This window comes from Cololabis saira, chromosome 11 (assembly GCF_033807715.1).
Source record: "Cololabis saira isolate AMF1-May2022 chromosome 11, fColSai1.1, whole genome shotgun sequence".
Lineage (NCBI taxonomy): Eukaryota > Metazoa > Chordata > Actinopteri > Beloniformes > Belonidae > Cololabis > Cololabis saira.
Window position 1 is genome coordinate 46,216,787 of NC_084597.1, and position 25,344 is coordinate 46,242,130.

Genomic DNA, 25,344 nt, shown 5'->3' on the forward strand with positions numbered 1-25,344 from the left:
AAACCCACACACGGTGCACCGACTGAAAAGGCGCCGTCTACACACACGGAGCGCCGCCGTACAAAACTCACACGCGCGCGCCGCACAACACACACACACAAGCATACAAGTGAGCGTATTTAAAAATAGAGCGGGAGCAAAACTTAGTTTGATTGTACTTTATTTAAGTTGTTACATTAATCAAAGTCTTCATCCTCCGTTTCTGCATTAAACGGGTGCACTAAATCAAATATGCAACAGTTGTCAGGACTCAGTGTGTCGGGCTTAATCCGAGGCTGATCAGCTGAGACCGGGAGAACTGATCAGCTGCGACGGGCACGAGCCCGCAGCTCTCTGGCCACGCTGCAGCCGCGTCACTTTCAGTGCTGTGCGGCATCTCGGAAATGATGCCGGCTTTTGCGAAAGCTCGAACAACAGTCCAGCCCAACAGTCCAGCCCAGCAGACACGTCAGCCCACGCATCTACAATCTATCAACAGTAAACGCCGGAGCCCGCCGACCCAGCGGCAGCCTCACGTCCCCTCCCGCGGGGAAGCGTCGGCTGCCGCTCGGTCGGGTGGTTCCTCCGGCCTTCCGGCCCGCCTCTGCGGCGCAGCTCCCCCCGGGAGTCGTGTCTCCTTCTCGGTAGCGAGCACGAGTCTCCCCGTCCGCTCCAGGTGTCCCGCCCTGGAGCCGCCGCCGGGTAATCACGAGCAATTCACGTGCCCCCCTTCCCCTCTTTAACTTCTCATGGTGGCCTCAACTACGTCCGCCTTACAATAATACAATGGCCGCATTGTGTCATTGGGCGCGCTGTACATTTTATTAAAAAAAAAAAGACGTTTATTTGCGCAAAATGGTCGCAAAAATACGGTAACTGAAATGTAGTCCATTAGCACTTGATGGTGTGTAGGGCTGATGTTCTCTTTTTAATTGTCATGGCAATCATTCTCAAGATCAGAAATGCCATTAGTCAAGTGATTAGACTGGCAACGACTCCCACCTTTCCCAGCGGTGTGTTGCGTCAGTTCATCCCAAGCGAATTATAAACGAGGCCGTTGCTGTTTGAAACCCTTGCGTGGGAAGCATGCTGAGCATTTACAAGGTCACACTACAAATCCTCCTGCACTTGTGCACCTGAGCACCAGTGCTGGGTTCACATTGCCACTGTGTTGGGTTCATTGTCCGCGTTTGTCTCTATAGACTTTGAATGGGGCAAGGTAATCCGTTGCTGAAATGAATTATGTGTTGTGTGCGATACGTTGATCACGTTGCCTGCGTCAAAAGTTGTTGGGGGTGTGCGGCTACACAGCAAGATCCGAGCTAGTAAACTTGTAAACGGAAGCCAGTCAGAAAGCGAAAGCGGGTAGTTTTGAATGCGCATGAAAGGACGATGAAGGAAAAAACTCATCATTACTGTCTTATCTGCAAAATATTCCCATCTTCCTACGGTTCTGATGAACATGAAAGCACCCAGAGACGAGGATCGGTAGATCGCCTCTGGAAAGCACGGCTAACCCCACGACGACGACCTCGGACACCTCTGGCGCGTGTGGCCGCATCATTGCCGTGGGAATCCTGTGTAACTGGATAATCCTTCAATATGAGTGGATAAGTCAACTTACCGAACATGAAAAAACTAAACAAGAACAGCGCAAAACTATAAAAAGTCTGTCTCAGTTTGTAGGTGTCGTGCAGCCCCAGGCTAATACGCCTGATGTGTCGCGCTTATCGAGGCTAGCTTTGTACTCTTGAACCAGAACAAACAAACTAGGAGAAGACACGGCCCAGACCTGATTTCTTATGAATGCTGATGTCCATTTATCACCAAATTATGTTTTTTAATCCCTTATTTCACATTCTCCTTATTCAGAAACTAAAGAAATTACATTTTACAAACGCACACATACTGACTCTTGCACAAAGAATGGACATCTTGATCAGACATCTGGCTGAAATCAGAGACTAATTAAAAAGCTTCACGAGACAGATGAAAGGTCAGAGAGAGAGAGAGTGTGTGCGTGCGTGCGTGCGTGCGTGCGTGCGTGCGTGCGTGCGTGCGTGCGTGCGTGCGTGCGTGCGTGCGAGAAAGAAAGGGAGAGCACTGTCATTCTCAGGGAGGTTCTTAAATGTCATAATAAATAAATCATTTAGTTAAGAGAAACTCCAGTATGTCTTCTTCTGAGTTGAACTTTCAAGAACAATATTTAGATGTTTAAAATAGGAGTATGTTTGGCCTTTAACAGGTTGTGGTTGCTGTGGCGTAATTGTCATTTTGTAAACTTTTGCTATTAACGTGCTATAAACTCTTCCTAAATCATTACCACACAAATCACCAGGTCTGGGTCTTGGTTTGCCAAATAATGCTCCATCCATCCATATATAACCACTTATTCTTGCTTGTGGCCAACACCAACCATATCTTAAAATATTGAATGTTTCAGAGAAAGTAATATACAGTAGCAGCCTATTGAAGAATTAATGGCTGAAATTGTTTTTCTTTTCAGTATTCAAAAATCAGCACAGGCTCTCCAGGATATAACAGGTTAAAGCTTCAGACCATGCAGCCTGGTGACCTCTTCAGTGATATCTTCTGTGTTGGGCCCTTTTTAACTTTTTCAAACTTAGATTATCTGATCTCTCTTGACAGAAAACCCTGCCCAGATGGGTGTCTCTGCAGAGAAAACAAATGTTATGAATAATTTAGTGTTTTAACAGCATTTAGTTCAGCCATTGCTGCAGTTTTACAGTTTCAAACAGAAGCCCTTTATCCCACTGTGTTCAGTGTGGGTTCTGCTATTTCCTTGTGATTTCACCAGTTAAAATATTCTTGCTGCTTATCCCTGCCATAATCACCATGTTTACGACTCTTCTGAAAATCCATGCAAGTCTAACATTTCTTCTGTATCTTTGTTGCACATCCTCTTTTCTTCTTCCCTCTCTGGTCATTTCCTCCCTATATCTACTGAGACTATGTTGAAAATCACGTCCTACTCTTTGTGATGGCGTCTTTGCAACGGTGTGTGCTGTGTTTGGCATCTTATGGTACGTTACAAGAATAAAGAAATCTCAGGCTATGAAACCAAACTACTCTGCTCAGTGACGTCAGCAAGCCATCATCTGCGTATGTTCACAGCTGACTTTTGTTTGATGGTCAGATCTCTCCCTCCCTCCCCCTCCCCTCCCTCTTCTGTCATTCCCTTTCTTTTTTACACACACACACACACACACACACACACACACACACACACACACACACACACACACACACACACACACACACACACAGAAAGGCTCTTAAATCCTTCTTTGCTCCACTTACTCTGTACAAAGCAGCTCCCAGACACAGTTGGACACAAGCAGGTGAAAATAATGCCACGCCATCAGCAGCTGTCAGAGACCAAATTCAGAGTTAAAAGAGGGTGAATTTGAGAGTAAGCTAACATTTGTCAGCCACACTACTGCATGAATATGTGGTGCAGGTCAATGTTGTAACCACAAGGTACTCGTACACTGCTATATTGCTAACAATTTTAATGTTTCGAATGATCTTATTTTGAAATGTGGGCCACATCTCGCTCACCACCTTGTTTTATCTGCTCTTCAAAAACAGAGTAAAGATTCTCTGATGTTTCAGAGAGGTACGCAGACCATAATGGCCCGCTACCTGTGCCATGCTAACATTTACACACTGGATGACAGTATCTCTAATTCAGCCATGTCCTATTTGCTTCTTGTTTTGTGTGAATGTGAAAAAAGAGACAATCTTATGAAGAGGGAATGCCATTTAAACCCCTTTCTGCCTGGTAGAGACGGGACAGTTTCTTTTTTTTTTTTTTTTTTTAGTGCCTCAAAGGCAGACTTGTCTGAAGTGTCTGTCACACTTTAACGATATAAATGAATTTATAGCTATCTATAACAGTTAAACACAGAGACAGTAATGAAATATCATAAGTATGTCATAAATCTAAAAATCAGGCTCATAAGTAGATATATATTTAAGTAGGTTTTCAGTGGCGACAGAACCAGCGCTTTGACATTGACCATATTTGAGCTTTTTTCTATTTAGCTATGTTCAAGAGATGAATGTTTTCCTTTTATATATAGTTTTATTTTTGACAAAAGTTTTACGTTACAAGGTGACAAAAGGTCAGCGTCATAGTAGCCTATTTGGGTGTTTATCGCTTCCTGGAGTCTATGAATACTTTTCGGTCTCCTTTTTTTTTTTTTTTTTTTTAAATAGAACCAGATTTAGGCAGCACGGTGGCTTGGTGGTCAGCACTGTTGCCTCACAGCAAAAGGGCCCCGGTTCGACTCCCAGGCCCAGCAGGGTCTTTCTGTGTGGAGTTTGCATGTTCTCCCCGTGCTTGCGTGGGTTTCCTCCGGTTACTCCAGTTTCCTCCCACAGTCCAAAAACATACATAGTTGATGATTCTAAATTGCCCGTAGGTGTGAGTGTGAGTGTGTCTGATTGTTTGTCTGTATATGTGGCCCTGCGATGGACTAGCGACCTGTCCAGGGTGAACCCCTGCCTCTCGCCTGAAAATAGCTGGGATAGGCTCCAGCAGACCCCCGTGACCCTGCAAAGGATAAAGCGGGTATAGATAATGGATGGATGGAGAACCAGTTTAAAACACTGGACCAACCTCCCATTTTCACTTTGGACCGGATATCTACAGCCTATCTGTCTCATCACCTTCAGTTACTCCCTGCTAGTTAAATCATTAGTAACAGGTCTGCTGGAAAAACAAGAAACCCAGAACATGTCTGTCAACACTGCTGAAGCAATAATCATTAGGAAGCTTAGACGTTCCCAACTTTGGATATTATTACCTATCAAAACAGATGCAATATTTAGTAGTAGAGCAAAGCCGATGCAAAAATACCTGTTTCTGAACTTATATTCAGTCCTGATATAGAATCAGGCCATCACACAATGAACAATCGTTAAAATGGGCTTAGCATACATCTGTTTACAATGCACCATGGGTAACAATGATGACTACTTTCCCCCACATGGACCTGTACACCTGTTCATGCTTCCTTGCCCCTTTATTTCCTCACCTGTGGCATCCCATCCCTCTCCAGAATAACATAACCACACACCCGTCATGTGCTCATTTGCAACACACCGCGCTACAGAGACACGACTGCATCATCAACAATACACACCACATCCATCACGTTATTTCGTCTATCTGTCTGGGATTTTAGACGGGTACTGTAGCCCAGTCCTCATGAGCAAAAGGCTCCAGCTGGTTCAGGTTTGAAGGGTACCTTCTCAAGGCGGCATGCTTCAGCTGGTTTTTTTCCGTCTTAGACATTCCTTGGTGTTTCGATCAGTGTCCCGTTGGATGACCCATCACCTGCGACTGAGACCAAGCTTAGTTTTTGGGCGTCTTTAAATTTGATTGTACCATGCACAGATTCAAGATGCAGGACACAACTGAGCCTCCTCAATGTTTCACATTAAATGCAGTTTTCTTACTTTTTGAAATCTTAATTTTTGCATCCGTGAACTGATGCAACTTTCGGAAAGCTCCAGCTTTGTCTCGTCTGTCCAAAGGACATTCTCCCAGACGCTTTCTCTCTCGTCAGTATGCATTTTGACACTTTCCAGTTGGGCGACGTAGACCCTCAGCTTCTGCTGTCGTCACAGGACCTACAAGCAGCTTGGAGATGGTCTTATAGCCTTTATATTTAGCATGTTTGTCTGTAATTGCCTCTCTGCTCTCCTCAGACAGCTCTCCATTGCTTTCTCTGGTGCATACTTAGTGTGGTGTACACCATAACACAAAACAGTGCAGTGACTGCTTTCTATCCCATGAATAAGAGAGAGACTTGCTAGATTCAAGACACTTGTGATGATAAATACAGGACATATTTTTGCTTGTCACTAGAGTGTAATTAAATGTATTTTTATCATTAAACAATTGTGACCCAATTCAAATCAATGACTGATTTACATTTGTCACTGTTCAGTAAATTATTATTTCGTTAGTTTCAAATAAATTCAGTGGCCATTGTGGGTTTTTCTTTCTTAAGTGGAAGGTTACCAACATATATGTACACATATTCTTTATCATTGAATGCCAGTATGTGTAATCTGGCCGTTCGCCTGTAGATGGCAGTGTTTCTTCACCAAAACAACATGTGGGAAAATGAACGCAAACTCCTATTGAAAATAGGAGTTTGAAATATTTGAATATTGAAATACAGCCTTGACATACAGTTGTTGTATTGGAAGTGTTGGACAACAGGAACATCTTCTTATAACCCCCCCCCCCGCCCCCCCACACACACACACACAACTTTAAACATCATAGTACACAGTCTTTATATTGGCTGTAGCTATGAATAATTTTTTGTTGTTAGATTTACACTTCATTATGCAGTTCTACCCCAGCAAAGTGTTATTTTTTCATTAGTCAAATAGTCTTTATAACTTTGACAGTAGTGAGGACATTCAGATCTACTAGATTATGTGTGTATAACTATATGGAGAAGGGAGTTAGTGCACAAAAGAGTGGGCCAGAGTGTCTCCTTCATTATTAACATTATGTAAGAAAAAAGGAAAGACTTGAATAAAGCCCTAAAACATTCCCTGAAACGTATGCTTAACTGTTTAATCTTGTGTTAACTCCCTAAATTCAGTTGTACCGGTTGGAGTTCTGTTCTGTTCTTCTAAATGGGGGTTAAAATTTACAAGAAAAATGGACGCAAGCTTGTTTAATGTGGACAAAATAATTATCTAGCTGACATTATAGATTCTGTGGTGCGGCCACCGGTGCTGTTGACCAACCGACCAACAGCTGCTGGGAACCAAGCGGCGACCATCTAACGTCCGGGTTGATGCTCATGTGTAACTGAGATTGGTTGCAGTTCCTCGACTGACCGCTAGAGGCTGGCCCCTAAAGCAAGTAAATCTCCACTGACTCCCATGTTAAAATGTCCAACTTTAGAGCAGAAATACATATTTACAGCCTGGTTCAAAATATCTTTTCGTGTTATTTGTTTGATTTCACATCCATGGCAACTCTGAGGGTGGTGAATTTTCTTTTTGTACCATGCCAGGAGCATCTACATCAAGCATTACATTTATTTGTAATATGATTAATTGACAGTCAGCTCAGCCTATGGCTAGCCGTTATCACTTCCTCAACCGCAACCGTCATGCTACCACGCTCGGCGAACCAACCACTAGTTTTTTTTATTTTTTTATTATTGAATAATTGAACTCTCAAAGGATAATAATAATACAAATGAAAATTATGGAGTATGGTGAAAACGTTTAAAATAAATAGCATTAGGGGATTTATGAAAAGAAAGAAAGAAAGAAAAGAAAAAAAGATACATTCTATCAGGCATTTGAATTTAAAAAATAGCAGCGAAACAATAAAATAAGTTATAATTTAGAAAAGCAGAAGACGGGCAATATCCTGCTTTATTTTCTTGGCATAATTGTTTTTTTAATCTTTTTAAGCGATGAAAAAATAATTAAACAATTAATAATAAAACCAGGGAAGGAAAGCCTGGAGAAATGGTACAATGGATATGATATTTACCCAACAGAATGGTAATGTTAATAATGTCTGATACATACAAAGCTAGATGATCCATATAAAAAAGTATATGATAAAGTTCAAATTGTGGTACATCATTCATTTTTTAGAGAGATTTTTTTATGTCACACCTAAAACATTGTGTGATAGCCTAGGGCATAACAACGAGGTGTTCTAGCATTTCATTTTCATCAGTACAAAAAGAACAGTGATCCACCTCAAAACCAAATCTCTTTTATTAGAAGTTTTTCCACAGGATACATTTTGTTTATGACTTTAAAGTGTGTTTCTTTAAGTTTATGTAAAATAGGCAATTTTATAAATGTTGTGTATACTTTATCTAATGTATTAGAAGTAACATAACTATATCCATGCCGAATGATCCTTCTGTCATTATTATGAAACACTTTGGATTTCAGAGAACTACTAATAAATGTATATGTATTATTGCATTTTCTATCAATCAGATGACATTGTCCTATCAAGCAACCCCCTGTTTGTGTTATGTGTTAATGGCTATTAGCCATTTTCGATTTCACCGTCGAGTCATCACGTTAAACGGTGTATCCCGCTGTAAATGTCCGCTGGCAGCTCTGCAGATATTTTGGTCGGGTTCAGCTGAGTAGCTGGGAGCAAAGCTGACGGTGCTTGACATACGAAGCAACATGGCTGCCCCCCCGCACGTAACAGAGTTCAAAACTGGTCTTCAAACACCAGTGGGTCATGTGACATCATGTTTCGCCTATCTACTGTGGAAACTGGGAATCTTGAAGAGAATGACTTGCTGTGGAGACTCGTAAAGGGTATAGGTGCAAGTGAAACAGCATTTTTTTTTTTTTTAAATGGAGTACAAAAGAACCAGCTGGCTTACGGAGCTGGTCTCAAATGTCCAACTGGGGAAATGCAGCATTTTACAGGCTTTTTACAGGCTTGTTTTGTTGAGAATAGCACCACTTCTCCTTCAACAAAGTATCTTCATTCAGTCTTTCCTCTCTCGAGTCCCATCTCTTCCGTCACAGCCAGACTCTAACAGGATCACAGTTGTCTAATTGCAGTTATCAGGTCATTAACATGGAAACAAATGGCACCTTTCTGCATACGACTCCACATCAGTGGCTGTTCTAATCCAATTAAGATCGAGTCATGTGTTAGTCCTGAAGGCGGTTAAAGCTGATGATGTGTTTGTGTTCTGTGCTTGTTTTTAGCACCTTGTACGCTCATTTTAGGGTAGAATAATTGACCTTGTTGTGATCAGTAGTCCTTATGGGGAGTTATCTCCTAATTAGGCAGAATGCTGTTTCCTTGTTCTTCATAAAGGATCAGACTAACTTGCACATTGAGGTTAGGCTAGGTTTAGGAATGAAATGAAGGAAATTAAGGTTGTAAACACAGAATCAAAGTCAATGCAGTATTTCTATAAGGAGAGGTGCACAAGCTTGCATGTGTATGTGTTTTTCCCACTAGTGCTAATAACTGAAATTCTTTGCTGCACTGACACGAAATCCACGTCAGCTTCACATAATCTTTTCTTCCCAGTGCTGCATTTATATGTTTAGTCAGTCTCTGTACATTGGAGTTATCTAAAGCAGAAGTTACATACAGGACTGTCTCAGAAAATTAGAAAATAAAGTCCTTTTATTTTCTGTAATGCAAAAATGTCATACATTCTGGATTCATTACAAATCAACTGAAATATTGCAAGCCTTTTATTATTTTAATATTGCTGATCATGACTTACAGCTTAAGAAAACTCAAATATCCTATCTCAAAAAATTAGAATATTCTGGGAATCTTAATCTTAAACTGTAAACCATAATCAGCAATATTAAAATAATAAAAGGCTTGCAATATTTCAGTTGATTTGTAATGAATCCAGAATGTATGACATTTTTGTTTTTTTAATTGCATTAGAGAAAATAAAGAACTTTATCACAATATTCTAATTTTCTGAGACAGTCCTGTATGTGCCAAATTGGATCGCTACACTTTTTATATCATTTGCATCGCTGCACAGTTTCCCCTCATACATGGAGAGCTCCCTCCCAGAGGATGGAACTAAACAATACCCCATAAACTAAGTTCATGAACTGTAATTGTCTGCAGTTCATTTAAAATAAATAATAGAACCACCCATAATAGTTCCTGAAGTTTGAAAGTGCTGACACTCTCTAGTTTGAGAACTTTTAGTATCTTCTGGCAATATTCATCACGGTTAGTTTTAAGACCTCTTTAATCTTCTCTTCCTCAGGGTAACTTGCCAAAATACTCCCACAATGCACTTGTGGTGCAGGCCATGAAAACGAACCTGACGGATCCTGACATGCACGTGCTCTTCTTTGACGTGGAGGCAATGATCATCCAGCTTCTGACGGAGGAAGCGCAGCGGCCGAACCCCACGCTGGTCTCCCCCGAGACCCTGCAGAAGAGCCAGGCTGGGGCAGACAAGGGGGGCTCTTTTCTAGCAAACAAGATTTTCAAACAGGTCTGTAAAAAACGACAACAATTACTAGTCGGTCACCGCTCTAAACAAAGTCTCCGTGTTGATTGAATTGTAAAACATTCAGTTTAGTTTTTAAAATCCAGATGATATGTGAAATCCAGGTAAAGGAGACCATGAAGGAAACCATCAAGGAGCACCTGCTGGATGAAGACGAGGAGGAGGAGGAAGAGATGAGGAGGCGTGAGGAGAAGGCTAAATCTCTAAGTCTGCTGGAATACAATCTAACAATGGACACAGCCAAGCTCTTCATGTCCTGCCTACATGCCTGGGGCCTCAATGAACAGCTGGATGGCATCTGCCTGGAACGACTGGGCATGCTCAGGCCGCATTGCCCCATCTCCTTCGGCTTGATTTCCAGAGGAGGTCACATGTCCCTCATGCTGCCTACGTTCAAGGTAACTGTCAACCAACTATGCAGTCATTAGGATAAAAACAACTTGTGCTCCAAGTTATCATGTTTCCAAATGTTTCTGGAATAGTATATAAAAGACAAAACTTTTCTCTGACTACTTGATTTTTTCTAGGAGTCCTTGCTGCATAAGTTGTCCCTGGCAACTGGTAGGAAACTTACTTTGCCAGACATTGTAGGGAAAGGGACATACGGCGTATCGAGGGCCGTCACAACACAGCACCTCCTCTCCGTCATCTCGCTATCCAACACGTTAATGGGAATGACCAACGCCACGTTCATCGGAGAGCACATGAAGAAAGCACCAGTGAGGTAGGAAAGCAGGCAATCCCTGAAAGATGGTTGATTTTATTCATTTTTGTTTTCTACTGATACACGATTAATGATGTGAAAAGTCAGTTTTGTTTTGTGTTACTTGGGTTTAAGCCGATACCAGGCTTGTGTTTGCAGCATGTAGCACTTGGTCGCTCGTTCCAGCTTCCAGTGGCATGACACACCCTAATCTTTTTACAGTGTTTATAGGCCCCTGGTCTTGGAATTGTTTTTAAAAAAAAGTTTCTGTAGACAGATCGAGTCTTAAGTCGATTTGTTCAAAAAGTCAAATTTAATGTAGCTTAACACAAACTTTGCACAAACAATGCTTCCTGAACATCTTATTGATTTGGTAGGGTTACTTGGCTACAATCCAACAATGATTATCTTTGGTATCATCAGTTTTTCTTCGTCATAAAGGTTGAATTTAAAGGGTTACATTCTGGCAATTTGCTCATTTGCTATCAACCCCAGAAATAACTACCGTATTTTCGCGACCATTCGGCGCACCGTGTGGAAAGGCGCACCCTCATTTTTGTGTGTCATTTTTAGATTTAAAACATACATATGGCGCACCGACCCAAAAGGCGCAGTCTACAGAGCAGAGCTGCACACACGCGTGCCGCAAAACACGCCGGCCGGAAAACACACACACCCGCTGCTGAACGCACACACATGCAGAACGCACACACAAGCACACAAGCGCTTATTTAAAAAATAGAGCAGGAGCAAAACCTCTGTTTCTGCATTAAAGAGCTCCACTAATTCAGCTGCGCCAGTCCGAATTTCCTCGGTGTCAGACACTTTCTGCACAACAGTAAATAAACTTTTCATACCCCGTTGTGCGGATCCTCCACCGCGCAGAGCCCGTCTCTCCCCAGCGGGGTGGAGCAGCGCGCGTCACAGCGGCTTTAACCGGGAATGTGACCTGTTCGGACCGACTGGGACCGAAGCCACCCACCTGTATGGGAGCAGGGGCTCCCGGGGAAAGACCAGCGGCATTTCGGCCGGATCTGCCCCGGGGATGGTGCGCCCTGGCCCGGCAAACACGCGGCGGGAGCCTGGCGGCTCCTGAGCGCATCCTCTGCATCTTGGTTACCGGAGATCAAACCGACAGATTTGCCTGAAAATCTCGCAGGGTGAAGTTGATCCGACCTGGGACAGACCCCTGAAATCCCTGCTCCTAAAGCGGGTGGGAACCAGGATAATTTGATCTGATCCCGCTTCGGGAACCTGGAAGTCGGGTTGCAGCAGCGCGCGTCACAGCGGCTTTAACCGGGAATGTGACCTGTTCGGACCGGCTGGGACCGAAGCCACCCACCTGTATGGGAGCAGGGGCTCCCGGGGAAATACCAGCGGCATTTCGGCCGGATCTGCCCCGGGGATGGTGCGCCCTGGCCCGGCAAACCCGCGGCGGGAGCCTGGCGGCTCCTGAGCGCATCCTCTGCATCTTGGTTACCGGAGATCAAACCGACAGATTTGCCTGAAAATCTCGCAGGGTGAAGTTGATCCAACCTGGGACAGACCCCTGAAATCCCTGCTCCTAAAGCGGGTGGGAACCAGGATAATTTGATCTGATCCCGCTTTGGGAACCTGGAAGTCGGGTTGCAGCAGTGCGCGTCACACGCGCTGCAGAACACAGAACACACACGCACGTGTGCTTATACCATGGGTGCTTCACACCCCCCACCTTCCCCCTTTAACGTCTGTGGCTGGTGTCATTCACGTCCGCAGACCACGGGTGCTTCACACACCCCCCCTTCCCCCTTGTCTGTGGATGGTCTCCTTCACGTCCGCAACTCCCCCGGGCTTCACCCAAAGCATAGATATGGCGCACCGTTTCATAAGGCGACCGGCACATTTTAAAGAAAAAAAAAAGAAAAAAAAAGGGCGCCTTATGGTCGCGAAATTACGGTAATAATAAAATGTAAATTCATTAATCACAATAAATAAATGTAAATCACTTACTTAATTAGGTCCACTAGGTTTTTCATTATTATTTTCCATGACTTTATGGTATGTATTAGATTTTTTGGTTGTTGTGGTGCAAAGACGGAGTTTGTGTTGTTTCCCGGTATATGAAGCCACGCCATCAGTGGCAGCACCTGCTCCCGTTCACTGCTTCCAAGATGTTAAGGTTCTGTGTCAGACTTGGTGTTTCCACCACAAGATGGAGGCTATGTTGGTATTTTGTAGCACCCGGTTCCTCTCAAACTTGGAATAAATCCTCTTTTACGGAGGAATGTCTAAACAGCTGGTGAATGTATGAAACCGTCGTTCTACTACATTAACTTGTGCAGAATGTCAAGCTACAAATCATAAACTAACTTCAGCATTTTGGTGCAAATGTAGTGTTTGCCATTGGATGCACAGAGAAGAGGAAGGTACATACTCTCTTGTCAAGCTCTTGGGTTAAAAGCAACTGAGCCAGTTACCAATAATATAACATGTTGGATTTTGGAGCATCCCTTTAATCTAAGCCAGAACTGATGAACAGGAATTGTCATAGTCACCACACTGTCGGAAAACGTACTACTTTATTTGAAGCAGAAAAACCTCCTATCAAAGTTTTACTCTTTGGTATGCTCAAATCATGGAGGAGTCTTCAAGGGCAGGTCTTCTCTCTCTCTCTGTTTCTACCTCAGCACTTGTGAATATTTGACAGTGTTTTGGATGATGTATTTTTAATGCATCCCTTCATAGATTTAAAACACTGGAAAAGTTTCCTCTCTCTATGTTGAGAATAAGTGTCTGTGAACTTGTGTTTCAGTATTTTTATCACAACATTCAGCTCCGGGGGGACTGATAAGCTATTCCTCCAACAGATGAAGATGAGAATCTAATTATTTTCAACACTTCCCTGGCTTCCTTGTTACTTCTGTTGTTCTGCTTCTTTTTTTGCTCAGTTGGGTTCTAAGTTTAGGAAGTAGGTGGTGCACTAAAGATTTAGTCTTTATCTGAAATGTTTTACTTTTTCATTATTTTGGTTAGCCCATGAGTTAGGAGGAACATTTGCACTACGGAACATGAAAATACAAATAAAAGGAGCTATCAGACCCGACTTTTATTTTATTAAAGATGTTACAAACACAAACAGACATCATGCTTTCTCTAACAAATTTTTATTGAATTTGTTTTTAGGATGCACATGAATATTTTCCATACTACCTCCACATTTTCGTTTCGGGGGGCTGTATTTTTGGGACGCATAACTGAAGCGAGCTATATAAATGCAGATTATTGGACTTTAAATGTGCCTTCAGACAGAAAAATGTCTTCCAATGACCTCAAGTGCAAATGTTAAATTTAATCTTACGAGCCACGAGTTAAAACTAACCCTTAGTAGTTGACATAGTAAAACGTTGTGGATCAAGACAACATCCTTTTTAAGCCCCATAATACTTAAACTGGTGACACCAGAAAAAGACTTTAATGAAAATGTGACCTTCAGAGTTTTCTGGACAAGAAGGTGAATGACAGACAATTTAAAAAACGGCAAAAAAAATCATCTTTATTCTTTAACTTCATCCTTTAACATGGATTTGCTTTGAAAGAAATAGTTTAGATTTTCAATATCATTCCCAGCTTTTTCAGATTTAAAGCTGTTTTATAAACTGTTGGTGTGCATCTTTACAGTCCTACCTTTTCTTTTGCTGTACCAAGTTTGACTTGCATCTGGTTATAAAAAAATTTGTTTAGCATTTATAATGTGTAATCATACCCAAAGCACTTTAAACCCTGAAGTGACTAGCCACACTCTGAATTAACAATATTTTCCCTGAAAAATGCTGACGTCTTTGCACATATCCAAAGACAGTATAGGCCTTTAAAGATCTGTCATTATGGAAAATAGTTTTGACGATACATTTCTTTGTGTGAGTGATGGAAAAAGTAGAAAGAGCAGGAGTGTACAAGGGGATGATGGGAGTTTTGAGAGGGCATGGAGCTGATTCTGCTGTTGCCTGTAGATAGTCTCAGATATTTGTGTGTGTAAGAAAGGATAACAACATGAAATCACATAGTGCTGGGCGGTATACCGGTTCATACCGAATACCAGTGTTTATTTTTCTTATGATATGAATTTTTCATATACCGTAATACTGGTGAGTATGTACAGTAGCGTACACAACGTTGGGAACGCCGCAGCGCCGCTGGACAGTCAAGGGGACAGTGAGGGGGACTTTAGTGATGCACCGATTAAAAACGAACAATTAATAACGGCGTTGTAATATAAGGAAATAGACTGGCCGCTCCCGTAACAGTTGCGCACACCACAAACATAAATCGTTGGCCAACCAAAAAGTAACCACATAAGAATTTGACCTAACATTCACCAGGAGGTGGAACCAAAACAACATAATGCTGGGAAATTAAAACATTTTCAGTTTATGTTTAATAAATATTTTCTACCTTGTAATTTTGTAAAAGATTTTTTTTCTTTGAAAAGCATGCCTAAATCAAATTTATTTGATTTGATTTGACAGTAAAATAGGCCATTCTAAGCCAATATACTGCAGCAACTCCTTTCCAAATCATTAGAAAATGTGGTTAACACCCAGTTGTGCATGAAAAAAAAAAATACCGTGATATACCGTGAAACCGATATAATTTTGAAAAATACCGTGATGTAAATTTTTGGTCATACCGCCCAGCACTAAAATCACATAGTATGACTATCTTAAGTACAATGTGTTTTTCTCTGAAGAGTTGAAATCAAATCTAAATCCTGTGGATGTTGCTGACCTCCCCTTTTTTTTTAAAGTGAAAATAAAAATTAAGACATATCTTTATATCAGGAAATTCCACATTTTGCCTTTTCAGCAATGTTTTCCAAGAATTATAATGTTTCATTTATTTAGATTTATTTGGGAGCAATTTTTACTCCTGTCACATTTTGCCATTCATTGATTGTGTCATTATTGTTAAAATGATGTATCTATTTATTTCCGAAATAGGATTTTATTGCATCTCAAAGTTTATGATCTTACACTTTTAACTGCAGTGAAATATTGGCCTCTTTATTGTGCATCTCTCTGGAAGTGATGAAGTTGCCTAGAACCTTTATTGATCACTTGATTGATTGTTGTATTGGAAGTGTTGGTGTGTCTCTGATATGTCCCTAACAGTCTGTTAGGGACGACTTTGTCCTCTTACCAGAGTTCAAGTGTGTGTGTATGTATTTTCCGCACTATAAGGCGCACCGCATAAGGCGCACCTTCAATGAATGACGCATTTTAAAACCTTTTTTCCATATATAAGGCGCACCACATTATAAGGCGCACTAAATATATGGTAAAATACCGTACTATAGTGGCTGGGGTTGAGTTACGTATCTACCTGATGGAGCTGCTCTGCAGGAAATGCTACAAAATCCTACAGCAAATGCAAAAAAAAAAGAACAAGAAAAGTACCGTATGTCAAACTTTATTAACAAAATAAAAACCAGCTTTGCTCCGTCTCTTCAAAGTCGCCATTATGCGAGTCAGCGTCGCTGCTGTTGTCTTGAACGTCTGTGACGATTCCTGACGTTTTTAGCGCCATTACTTCGGCGACACCAACTACATTACCCACAATCCCCCTGACTACAGTAACAGAAATTACCGTAATGATCATATATAAGGCGCACTGCATTATAAGGCGCACTGCCGGTTTTTGAGAAAATTAAAGGCTTTTAGGTGCGCCTTATAGTGCGGAAAATACGGTATGTATTTTTGTGCAAGTTTATTTTTCCTTCAATAATTTGAATGCACTGGTTACTGTGAGTTTCAGATATGTCCTAATCTCTGTGTTTGTGTAGTCTTTGTGTTAGTGCTGGCCCTCCTCTCTCCTCCGAGCCCCTTTAATATTTGATGTCTCCTCTTTGTGATCCTCCTCCAGGCCTCCCAGACCAGGAGGAACCCCAGAGACTCCACGGAGGACGCCCGCTGCCCCCCCTCAGCCCTCCAACCCAGCTCTACAGGCCCAGATCAAACAAGGTAACTACAAAAGAAGGGGGCACTTACTTCATATACCCTTGGGGCTCAGCAGATGGAGATGGGGCGGGGGAGGGGGGTTGATAATGCATCCTACTGGCAATAAAACCCTCAGAGCATTAGAGAAAATAAACAAACATGCCATAGGTGGAAGCTGCTGCTGTTCCATAGGTCAATAGGTCCTTAAAGGCCTGTTCTGTACATAAGGTTGGAGTTTGTGAACTTCAGTTGGAGCACAAATCTGTGAACGTACTGTATCTTTACCACTGCTTTCTCTCTCAGAATGGCTTAATTTAAATTAATGAATACATGTCTTCATACCTTCAAGATGTGTGCACAGTTTAACTTCAAAGTCCATGAGGATGCTCATATGAGAATCAGTGCTCTGCAAGACGTTTGGAGGAGATGGCATTTCAGAACTCTTTGGACTTTTCACACAGATTAGGCAGTTGTTATACTAACAAATAGTGCATACTAATCTACCAAAATGTTTTGCATGGTATACAGGACTGTCTCAGAAAATTTGAATATTGTGATAAAGTTCTTTATTTTCTGTAATGCAATTAAAAAAAACTGAAATGTCATACATTCTGGATTCATCACAAATCAACTGAAATATTGCAAGCCTTTTTTTTTATGTTTTTGTAACTGCATTACAGAAAATCCCAATATTCAAATTTTCTGAGACAGTCCTGTACAATGTGCAAGTAAATGCACGATCAGCTGGTCATTTGACCACTGAAGGGTTTCGGTCTGTGTTATAGCATCGTTGTTAAGGTGGCATACGACTGCTGGGTCACTGTGCGCTACTTAACTGTGAACTGCAGTACATAAGATGCAGTTTAGCGAAACATCCAACTACAACATTTTTTCTTAATCAAACTGGCGTGTCTTTCAGTGTGAGTTAAAGTGGCATTATGAATAAATCAATCTCTGTTTCTCTCACGCAAACAAACTCCATTGCACACACACAGACACACGCCACGAAGGAGTAGCTGGCAGAGAAGGGGTCATGGCCGAGCCTTCCTTTTGAGCGCTGCTGAATAGACGTGTGGTATGAATAAGTCTTCACGCTTGTCTCTCTTGGCCTCCATTAAAGCGTAACAATAGCAGCAAAGCCCTCCCTCCATCCGATGCCTGAGGGTGCCACTTATAACATGTGTGCACGTGTGTGTGGTGATTTTACTTGCATAGAATTTTGGTGTGATTTTTAGCTTGTGGTTGGTCGGCGTGTGTGTGTGTGTGTGTGTGTGTGTGTGTGGGGGGGGGGGGGGGGGGGGGTATGTGGGTGGGTAGGTAGAGAGCAGGCAGATGGTGGCAGCTGGTAGAAATCTCCCCTACAGTGAACCAGGCCGGTTTCCTCACTGGAATTAAAAAGACACACCCCTTCTACATTTTCACTTTATCTCCTTTTCTCTGCCTTTCCATTTTTTGCCTCTCTCCCTATGTTTATTCAATGTGTGTGTCCTCCAACTGCTCTTGTAACCGGATTTGTATTTTCCTATACGCGGTGCTATAAATATGTAGCCCACAAAAGTAGCTCCCAAATCCTTGGTCTACTCTGGTGAACCCGATATTCATTGTTGGGCACTCTTCATTAAGTTTGGGATAAAATATAAGGCAAAAACAACTTTTTTGCAGAATAAACAAACAGCCCTTTGGCAAATAAAGGCAAGACGCCAGAAAACAAGAGCTTTCCAGTGGTGTATCGTATAATACACTCTTTTTTTTCCAGTAATGGAGAGACGTTTCTGAGATACCTAGGTCTTAGCCTCAGTAAATACAAGTCTAGCATGTTTTTGGTGCACATTTAATATTTTCTCTGCTCTCTGTATGGCTCACAGCGTTCTTCTGCTCGATTATTACATTTGTTGGCAGCTAATATTACAATGGATTCTTGTTAGTATTATACTTATTTATCGCAGCCCTACTCAGGTGCACGTTACAGTAATCACTGTTACAGTGTCAATTATGTCAAGAGGACATTTACTGTATGCTGTTGTGTCCTGATGAAGGATCATTAATATAAATGATCAGAGTCTGCTGCTTAACAGGACTGTTCAGGATCACTGATGTCAACATCCCGGAGTGTTGCTGTTCTTTATCAGCTTTGATATTTTTGACCTTTCATTTCATAATGATCATTAAAATGACGTGTATGGTAAAAAAGTGATATAAGTCCTGTTGTGCCATTGTTATTATAATAATAATAATAATTATTATTATTATTATTATTATTAAACTTATTGGATGCTCATCAACTGTTTGTTGGATATTTCGCACGTTTTTCTCATGTGCGTCGCTAAGGCTGCTCACTTAGGTGGTCTCTTAAAGAATGTTTTCTGATCTTTCATCTACGGTATATTATATGGGAGCCCTAGGATGAGCCTTAATTCCCTCCCATGCCAATTTACAACATTTCCATGCTCTCAAATTGGAGTTAGTGTCACCTCTAAGGCATTTTTCCTCCTGTGGGCTGCAGACAACCAAATACACAACACTAATGCTAAAAATGTACTTAAAATATCAACTCACTTCTTCACTAAATAAGATTTATAAAAAGATAAATCTAATATTCACCATCACGATTAATTGTACTGTAAAATGCATACTTTAGGCTTAACATTTTAATCTATATTTGTCTTTATATTTCAATAAATATGGCATGATCAATGATTGATTTTCTCCAGGTTTACCTTGACTGTGTCATATTTGATGCACGCAGGATTATTACTGATACCTCTGTACCACCCCCAACACACACACACACACACACACACACACACACACCCGTTAAGATAAATACCGTAAATAGTTGGTTGTTTTCTTTATGCTAAAAAGAAAGATAAAATGAGAGATATAATTACTCAATGTACTTATAATGTTACACAAATATTATTTACAAGCCGTTGAAGACAAATATGGGGGTGTTTTTAATTTAAATATATAATCAACATTATTTTGTGTGTCAGGCTTTAAAGCGTTAAAATCTTCAGGATTGGGCCTGGAGCTTAAGTTAAACAGTATCGTGACTACAACAGCATGATCGGCCCATGTCTTCAGCTTCACTGCACTTTTTACACACCAGAGTGGTTTTTATAACTTTTGTCTTTTAAAGTCTTCAGTAAATATATAAAAACTCCCGGCATCTGCCAGGTTTTGGGTGCTCTCACACTTGCTGAATTATGCCCAAGAGTTTCCCCTGCGCTATCATTACCCCATAGCACACATGGGAGCTCGTACACACAGCATGTGATAACACAACATTAAATAGTTTTTTGTTTATTTAAAGCAGAACATTTTGAGTTGCTGTGGTACAGATACAGCCCTAACATTTGTGAATTTCTGGATGATGCAACATACATTTTTTGTTGACCATGCAGTGTCAGAACATGCAATGACTATTTGAGATTACATTTACATTACATTACATTAAGCTGTATTTGGCAGCCGCTTTTATTCAAAGGGACGTACAGGAGGACAACTTCTAAATGGAAAGAAGCCGACTGCAAAGTGCAAGCAGAAAACACAATCAAACGTACAGCTAAAGAACCACCTTAAATAGAGAGATGCAAAGGAGGGCCGCATTACATTCTGTTACCTCTGTTAGGGAGTTATGAAGAAGATGACGAAGGAAAAGGTGCATCTTCAACAGCTTCTTGAAGATGGAGAACAATGGCCTGCTCCGATAACAGACGGTTTAACATGGAACTGTTAACTTGTGCACGCCTAATCCTCAGCTGAGGAATTCCTGATACAATAATAGTTCAGATCAATTTGCTGTTATGTCTGAAGAGAGTTTTTTTTTCTATTAAATTTATTTAGTTTACTTATTTTTTATCTTGAGGGAGGGGGGGTGGGGTGTGAGGTGCCTCAAACTTTTCAATCTATCTTTCCTTTGTTGTTTTTCCTCTTTTTTTCCAGGGAATGCTGTAAATGTGGGTTAAAGTCTTATCTGTTGTCTCTGCTACCTGTTTTTTTTCTTGAGGTACTTTTGGTCACATTTGTATTTACTGGATCTTGCTGGATAGCTGAGTTTTGCAAACGACATAAATGCTGAGTTTTTCTTTTATGATGTGTTAACGAAATGTTATGGTATTTCATACCAAAGTTTTTTTTTTTTACTTCAATGTAAAACTTCCTTCCTTCCTTCCTTCCTTCCTTCCTTCCTTCCTTCCTTCCTTCCTTCCTTCCTTCCTTCCTTCCTTCCTTCCTTCCTTCCTTCCTTCCTTCCTTCCTTCCTTCCTTCCTTCCTTCCTTCCTTCCTTCCTTCCTTCCTTCCTTCCTTCCTTCCTTCCTTCCTTCCTTCCTTCCTTCCGTCTGAGATATTAGTCATCTGTGGATCATCATGGTTGCAGATGATCGTCCCCATATCAACTGGATTTTCATTTTTTTGTAACCAAGTGCTCTCTATAAAATCTTTCATATTTGTCTTATCTTTCTTTCATTTATGTATGATGTACAGAATATGTGTCAATGTACATCTTCCTAAATATTGCTTTTATTTATCCATTATTACTGCAACTGCTGACAGTAATACTTTTGTAATTAGCTGGAAAATAAAGTTGTGCAGGCGTGGTATTTGCTTTGACCAAACCAGCTTGAAGATTATTTTAGATTATTCTCAGTGCCAGGTCATGAGATTAAGAGTTGTAATAACATTTATTAACTTAATACATCCACATTATTCAAGTCTGTGTAGTTTCTTCTCACAAGCTTGTTTGGACACACGTCTCCATATATTTACCTGGGAACGTGTGTCTCTGTATAAAATACACAGTAATACTGCATCCAAGTTTTATTTTCTTATTTTAGACAGTGTTTTTGGACTAAATCCCACTTATCAGGATTTAGTTTAATGCAAATTTTACAAATGTGTAACTTTTTTTGGTTCCTTTTGTTCTACTTTTCTCTGACTACTTTTCCTTCTGCTCCTCTGACTGACTGCTTGTGTTCTCGTTCACTTTGGCATCATGTTTATATCTTTCTAACCTGTTCTCTTCTTCCCAACCATTTCTCTCCTTTTCTTCTTTACAAGCTGCTGTAGCTGACAACACCAGCACGGCTGCCACTACTGGGGCTCTGGGGGCCCCTGGGGGCTTTTCTCCAGGGGCCCCTGGCTCCCCCGTCCCCGGCAATGCTTCCTTTAACATCCCCTCAGTCAATGAAGGTACACACTGATCTAACGGGTACCACTTAGGGGAAATCTCAAGGCCCTTTTTTAGTTTAACATAGAAGAGTTTCCGCTATCTAGATCTACCAGTTTTACCGCTGTCTTTCTTGGTTTGATCCTTTTGCCCCCTAATTAGGAAACATCCTTCCAAATAAGTTTTCTGAGCGTGCTTGTAGGTCTCCCTTGTTCCTCGTCATTCCAATTGCTTATCTGTATTTCTCCCACTCAGTTTTTTTCTTTATAACATCCTTTCGGACCCGGTCGGCTAGCTTCTCTTCTCTAGCCTTATTCCTTTTTTCACCCACATACAGTGTCAGGTTTTCGTCTCAGGTGTCTAGCTCCAGTTATTTTACCCTCTGTCTTTGTCAACAATTCTGTTTCAGTCTGTCTGTCTTAGGGCTGGGCGATATGGACCAAACGTCATATCTCGATATTTTCTAGCTGAATGGCGATACTCGATATATATCGATATTTTTTCTGTGCCATAATTGGGGTTTCCCCCAAAGCATTATAGCATAGCATCTCTGTTAGCATCTCTGTTAGCATCTCTGTTAGCTTCATTTTTTTTGTGAGGCAAACCCTTAAAAAAACAGTCAGTTTTAATACAAAGCCTCGTGCCAAATGTCACACAGGTTCCTTTATTATCAGAGGTCTGCACAATATCAAAATGTATAAAACAAATGAAATAAAAATAAACTGCCTGCATATATAGAATAAAAATGCTTCTTGAATAAAATAAAATAAATATCCCTTTCCTGCATAACAATTAAATTAAAATACACTGTGAAATTAATACAATGTAGACAGTAACAGGCAGACTTTTCCACTGAGGTTGACAGTTGTGCAAATAACAAAACACTTGTGCAAATCTCAAATAAAACATTCAAGTCAATTTGTCACAAAATAAGCTATATAAAAATCATTAAAAAAAAAAAAAAACATTAATAATCGATATAAACCATATTGTCTCGTACCATATCGCGTTTGAAAATATATCGATATATATTAAAATCTCGATATATCGCCCAGCCCTAGTCTGTCTGTCAAAGCTGACTTTTATCCACTTTCAATCCAGTCAGTTCAAGAACTTTATAGCTGTTTTTTCCATCTAAGAAATCTGGCGTATTAATTGGAAGAGTAATGTCTGAACCTGTCCCTGTATAATGTAATTAGACCAGTTCTTTGATGTTCGCTAGAATTTTCACTTTTGCTTTATTCCTTATGTACTTATGGGGAATATAACAACATAAATAAAATGCAGCACAATGCGAACAGTAAGTAGGCAGAGTATTTTATACCTACATATTCAGTCTGCTGCTTCATCTGGCCTGAATGGGTTTTCTGAATTTAGTGAAACCATATAATATGCCACCTGTCAAACACAGACTTTGTTGCTATCTAACTTGCTGATTCTTTTCGTCGAACAAGAAGATTTAGGTTTTTAAATACCTGACATGTTTCGGCGATTACTTCCGCCTTCATCAGACTTTGTTGCTGTCTAAAACTGATGAATTTGAGAGTGCATTGAAGCAGTCTTTATAATTTGGTCATTTTGTCCCCTTTCACCTGTTGGCAGTGTTGTGTAGTCTGTTTCTTCTGCCAGCTCTGTTGACTGTCTCAGAGTCCATACCCCCAGTTGTTTTAGTGTCTGTGCTGTTTGCATGCTTGCTAATTCAGTCACAATTGTTACAAAACTATAAGAAACTTGAACTTCAACTATTGAATCAAATAGCGTGACAACTGAAGTTCCCTCTTTTTTTGCATGCAGCACATCTATCCAACTCAAGACATGTATTGTACATTTTGGGGGATACATTGTCAACTTGAATGATAACTGATCTTTCATACAAGTTTCCTTTTAGGCTGGTTTGTAAATAACTTTGTGTGAGGGTATCATAATCTTCTCAGACCATTTATTACAGACGACTTTTTTCTCCTTCTTCTGAGAGGATGTTCAATGTTTCATTGATTCTTGCTGCCCCGTGCCCTCATAGCGTGATTAAGCTCAAAAAGAGTTCAAATGCTTTGTTGTTTCTATTTGGGGAAATTATTTAAAATGTGCCTTGGCAAGCATGCAACTCAGACTCATTTCATACCTGTTTGTACTGATACAAAATGTGAGAACAAACTATATCTTGTGTTTTCTGTGGTAGTAACATCAATATGTTGAGAAACACTGCCCTGCAGAAACCAAACTATTCCATGAATTATCATTTTTATATCAAATATTGTAATATTTTGGTTAAAATAATTTGGTAAAGAATTCAAAACACAATTTGATTCAAAAGGTCAAGATAAATTACTGTAAAAACACCACAATTTAGCCATTGCTTATTCCTCCCTTGTATAAGTTCTCTAAATTAATTATTTTCCCAGCTTTAATGGTTAAATATGTTATTTATTGGAACTGTCTCAGGAGGATTTTCTCTTATTGGAGACATTGCTTAGATAAGTGATACTCTACGACAACAATAATGAGAAGAGGCAGAATCATGTTGTCTTTAAAAGCAGGAGGAGGAGAAAAAGCAGGAGGAGGAGAAAAGCAGCAAAACCAGGAGTTTAACAATGAAAGATTTTTGTTGTCAGTATGTTTCATTTAAGAATAAAGGAACAAGAAATAAGATTATCTTCTTAAAATGATATTACCATCTGTGTTCACTGAAATCACATCAGATTTATACACAGTTTGATGTACTGTACAATGTTTGAATGTCATTCCAGATACTTTAAATTGATTGATGTAACCAATTTAATTATGAAAATATTTCTACAATAAGTGTCAAAATGCATATTTTCTGGTTATATTATAAGGGCTAAAGTCTATATAGGGTTCTGTTATGATTGCTCAAACAATCCAAGTAGTCTACTTCCAGATATAGTATTTTCAAATGCTTATAACTAATAAAACTAAGAATAATGGAAAACAATCATATAGACCAAGTGTGATCCTAGCCTGTCATTTTGATATGTACTAATATTAACCCTTTACTGGTCAAATAACCATATTGGTGACTTCTGTACATACTATAGAAAAAAAAAAAGTGATGTTCTCCAATAACCCTGTAGAGCTGACATTTTAAAACTAAAAGCATTTTATTGGCTGCCCTAGGAAGGGTTGAGCGTTATCCCTCAGCCTGGCAAGCTTTGCTTGATTCTTGCTGGTCATTTCAAAGAAGTGATTAGAAAAATGATGAAATGATTGATATTGAAATGATTTTGCACACATTTGTTTTCAACATTTGAGGTTTCCGCAGGACAGTGACTCACAATAAAGGCTTGTAGAGTAGATTTTTTTTGTTTCTCCGATTGCTGTTGGAGACACAGATGAGTTATGTCGTGTAGTCCACTTCTCAAAAATCTTGGGACACTCAAAACAGTTAAAAAATAAATAAATTGCAAATCCAGAAAAAAGTTTGTAAAGGGAAAAAAAATGGCTGC

At 40.3% G+C, this 25,344-nt stretch overlaps 1 protein-coding gene across 3 annotated transcripts in view; it reads left to right on the forward strand.

Annotated features, from left to right (window-relative positions):
* LOC133455532 (WD repeat-containing protein 7) overlaps window positions 1-25,344 on the forward strand; it is a 115,666-nt gene that overhangs the window by 19,290 nt on the left and 71,032 nt on the right. For 2 of the 3 annotated variants that reach the window (XM_061734611.1, XM_061734612.1), the window contains exons 16-20: window positions 9,789-10,022; window positions 10,142-10,435; window positions 10,565-10,761; window positions 16,639-16,736; window positions 21,772-21,903. In XM_061734611.1, the coding sequence (XP_061590595.1) occupies window positions 9,789-10,022; window positions 10,142-10,435; window positions 10,565-10,761; window positions 16,639-16,736; window positions 21,772-21,903 (955 nt within the window). The remainder of the gene's footprint in view (window positions 1-9,788; window positions 10,023-10,141; window positions 10,436-10,564; window positions 10,762-16,638; window positions 16,737-21,771; window positions 21,904-25,344) is intronic. The other variant, XM_061734613.1, reaches the window with a different exon arrangement.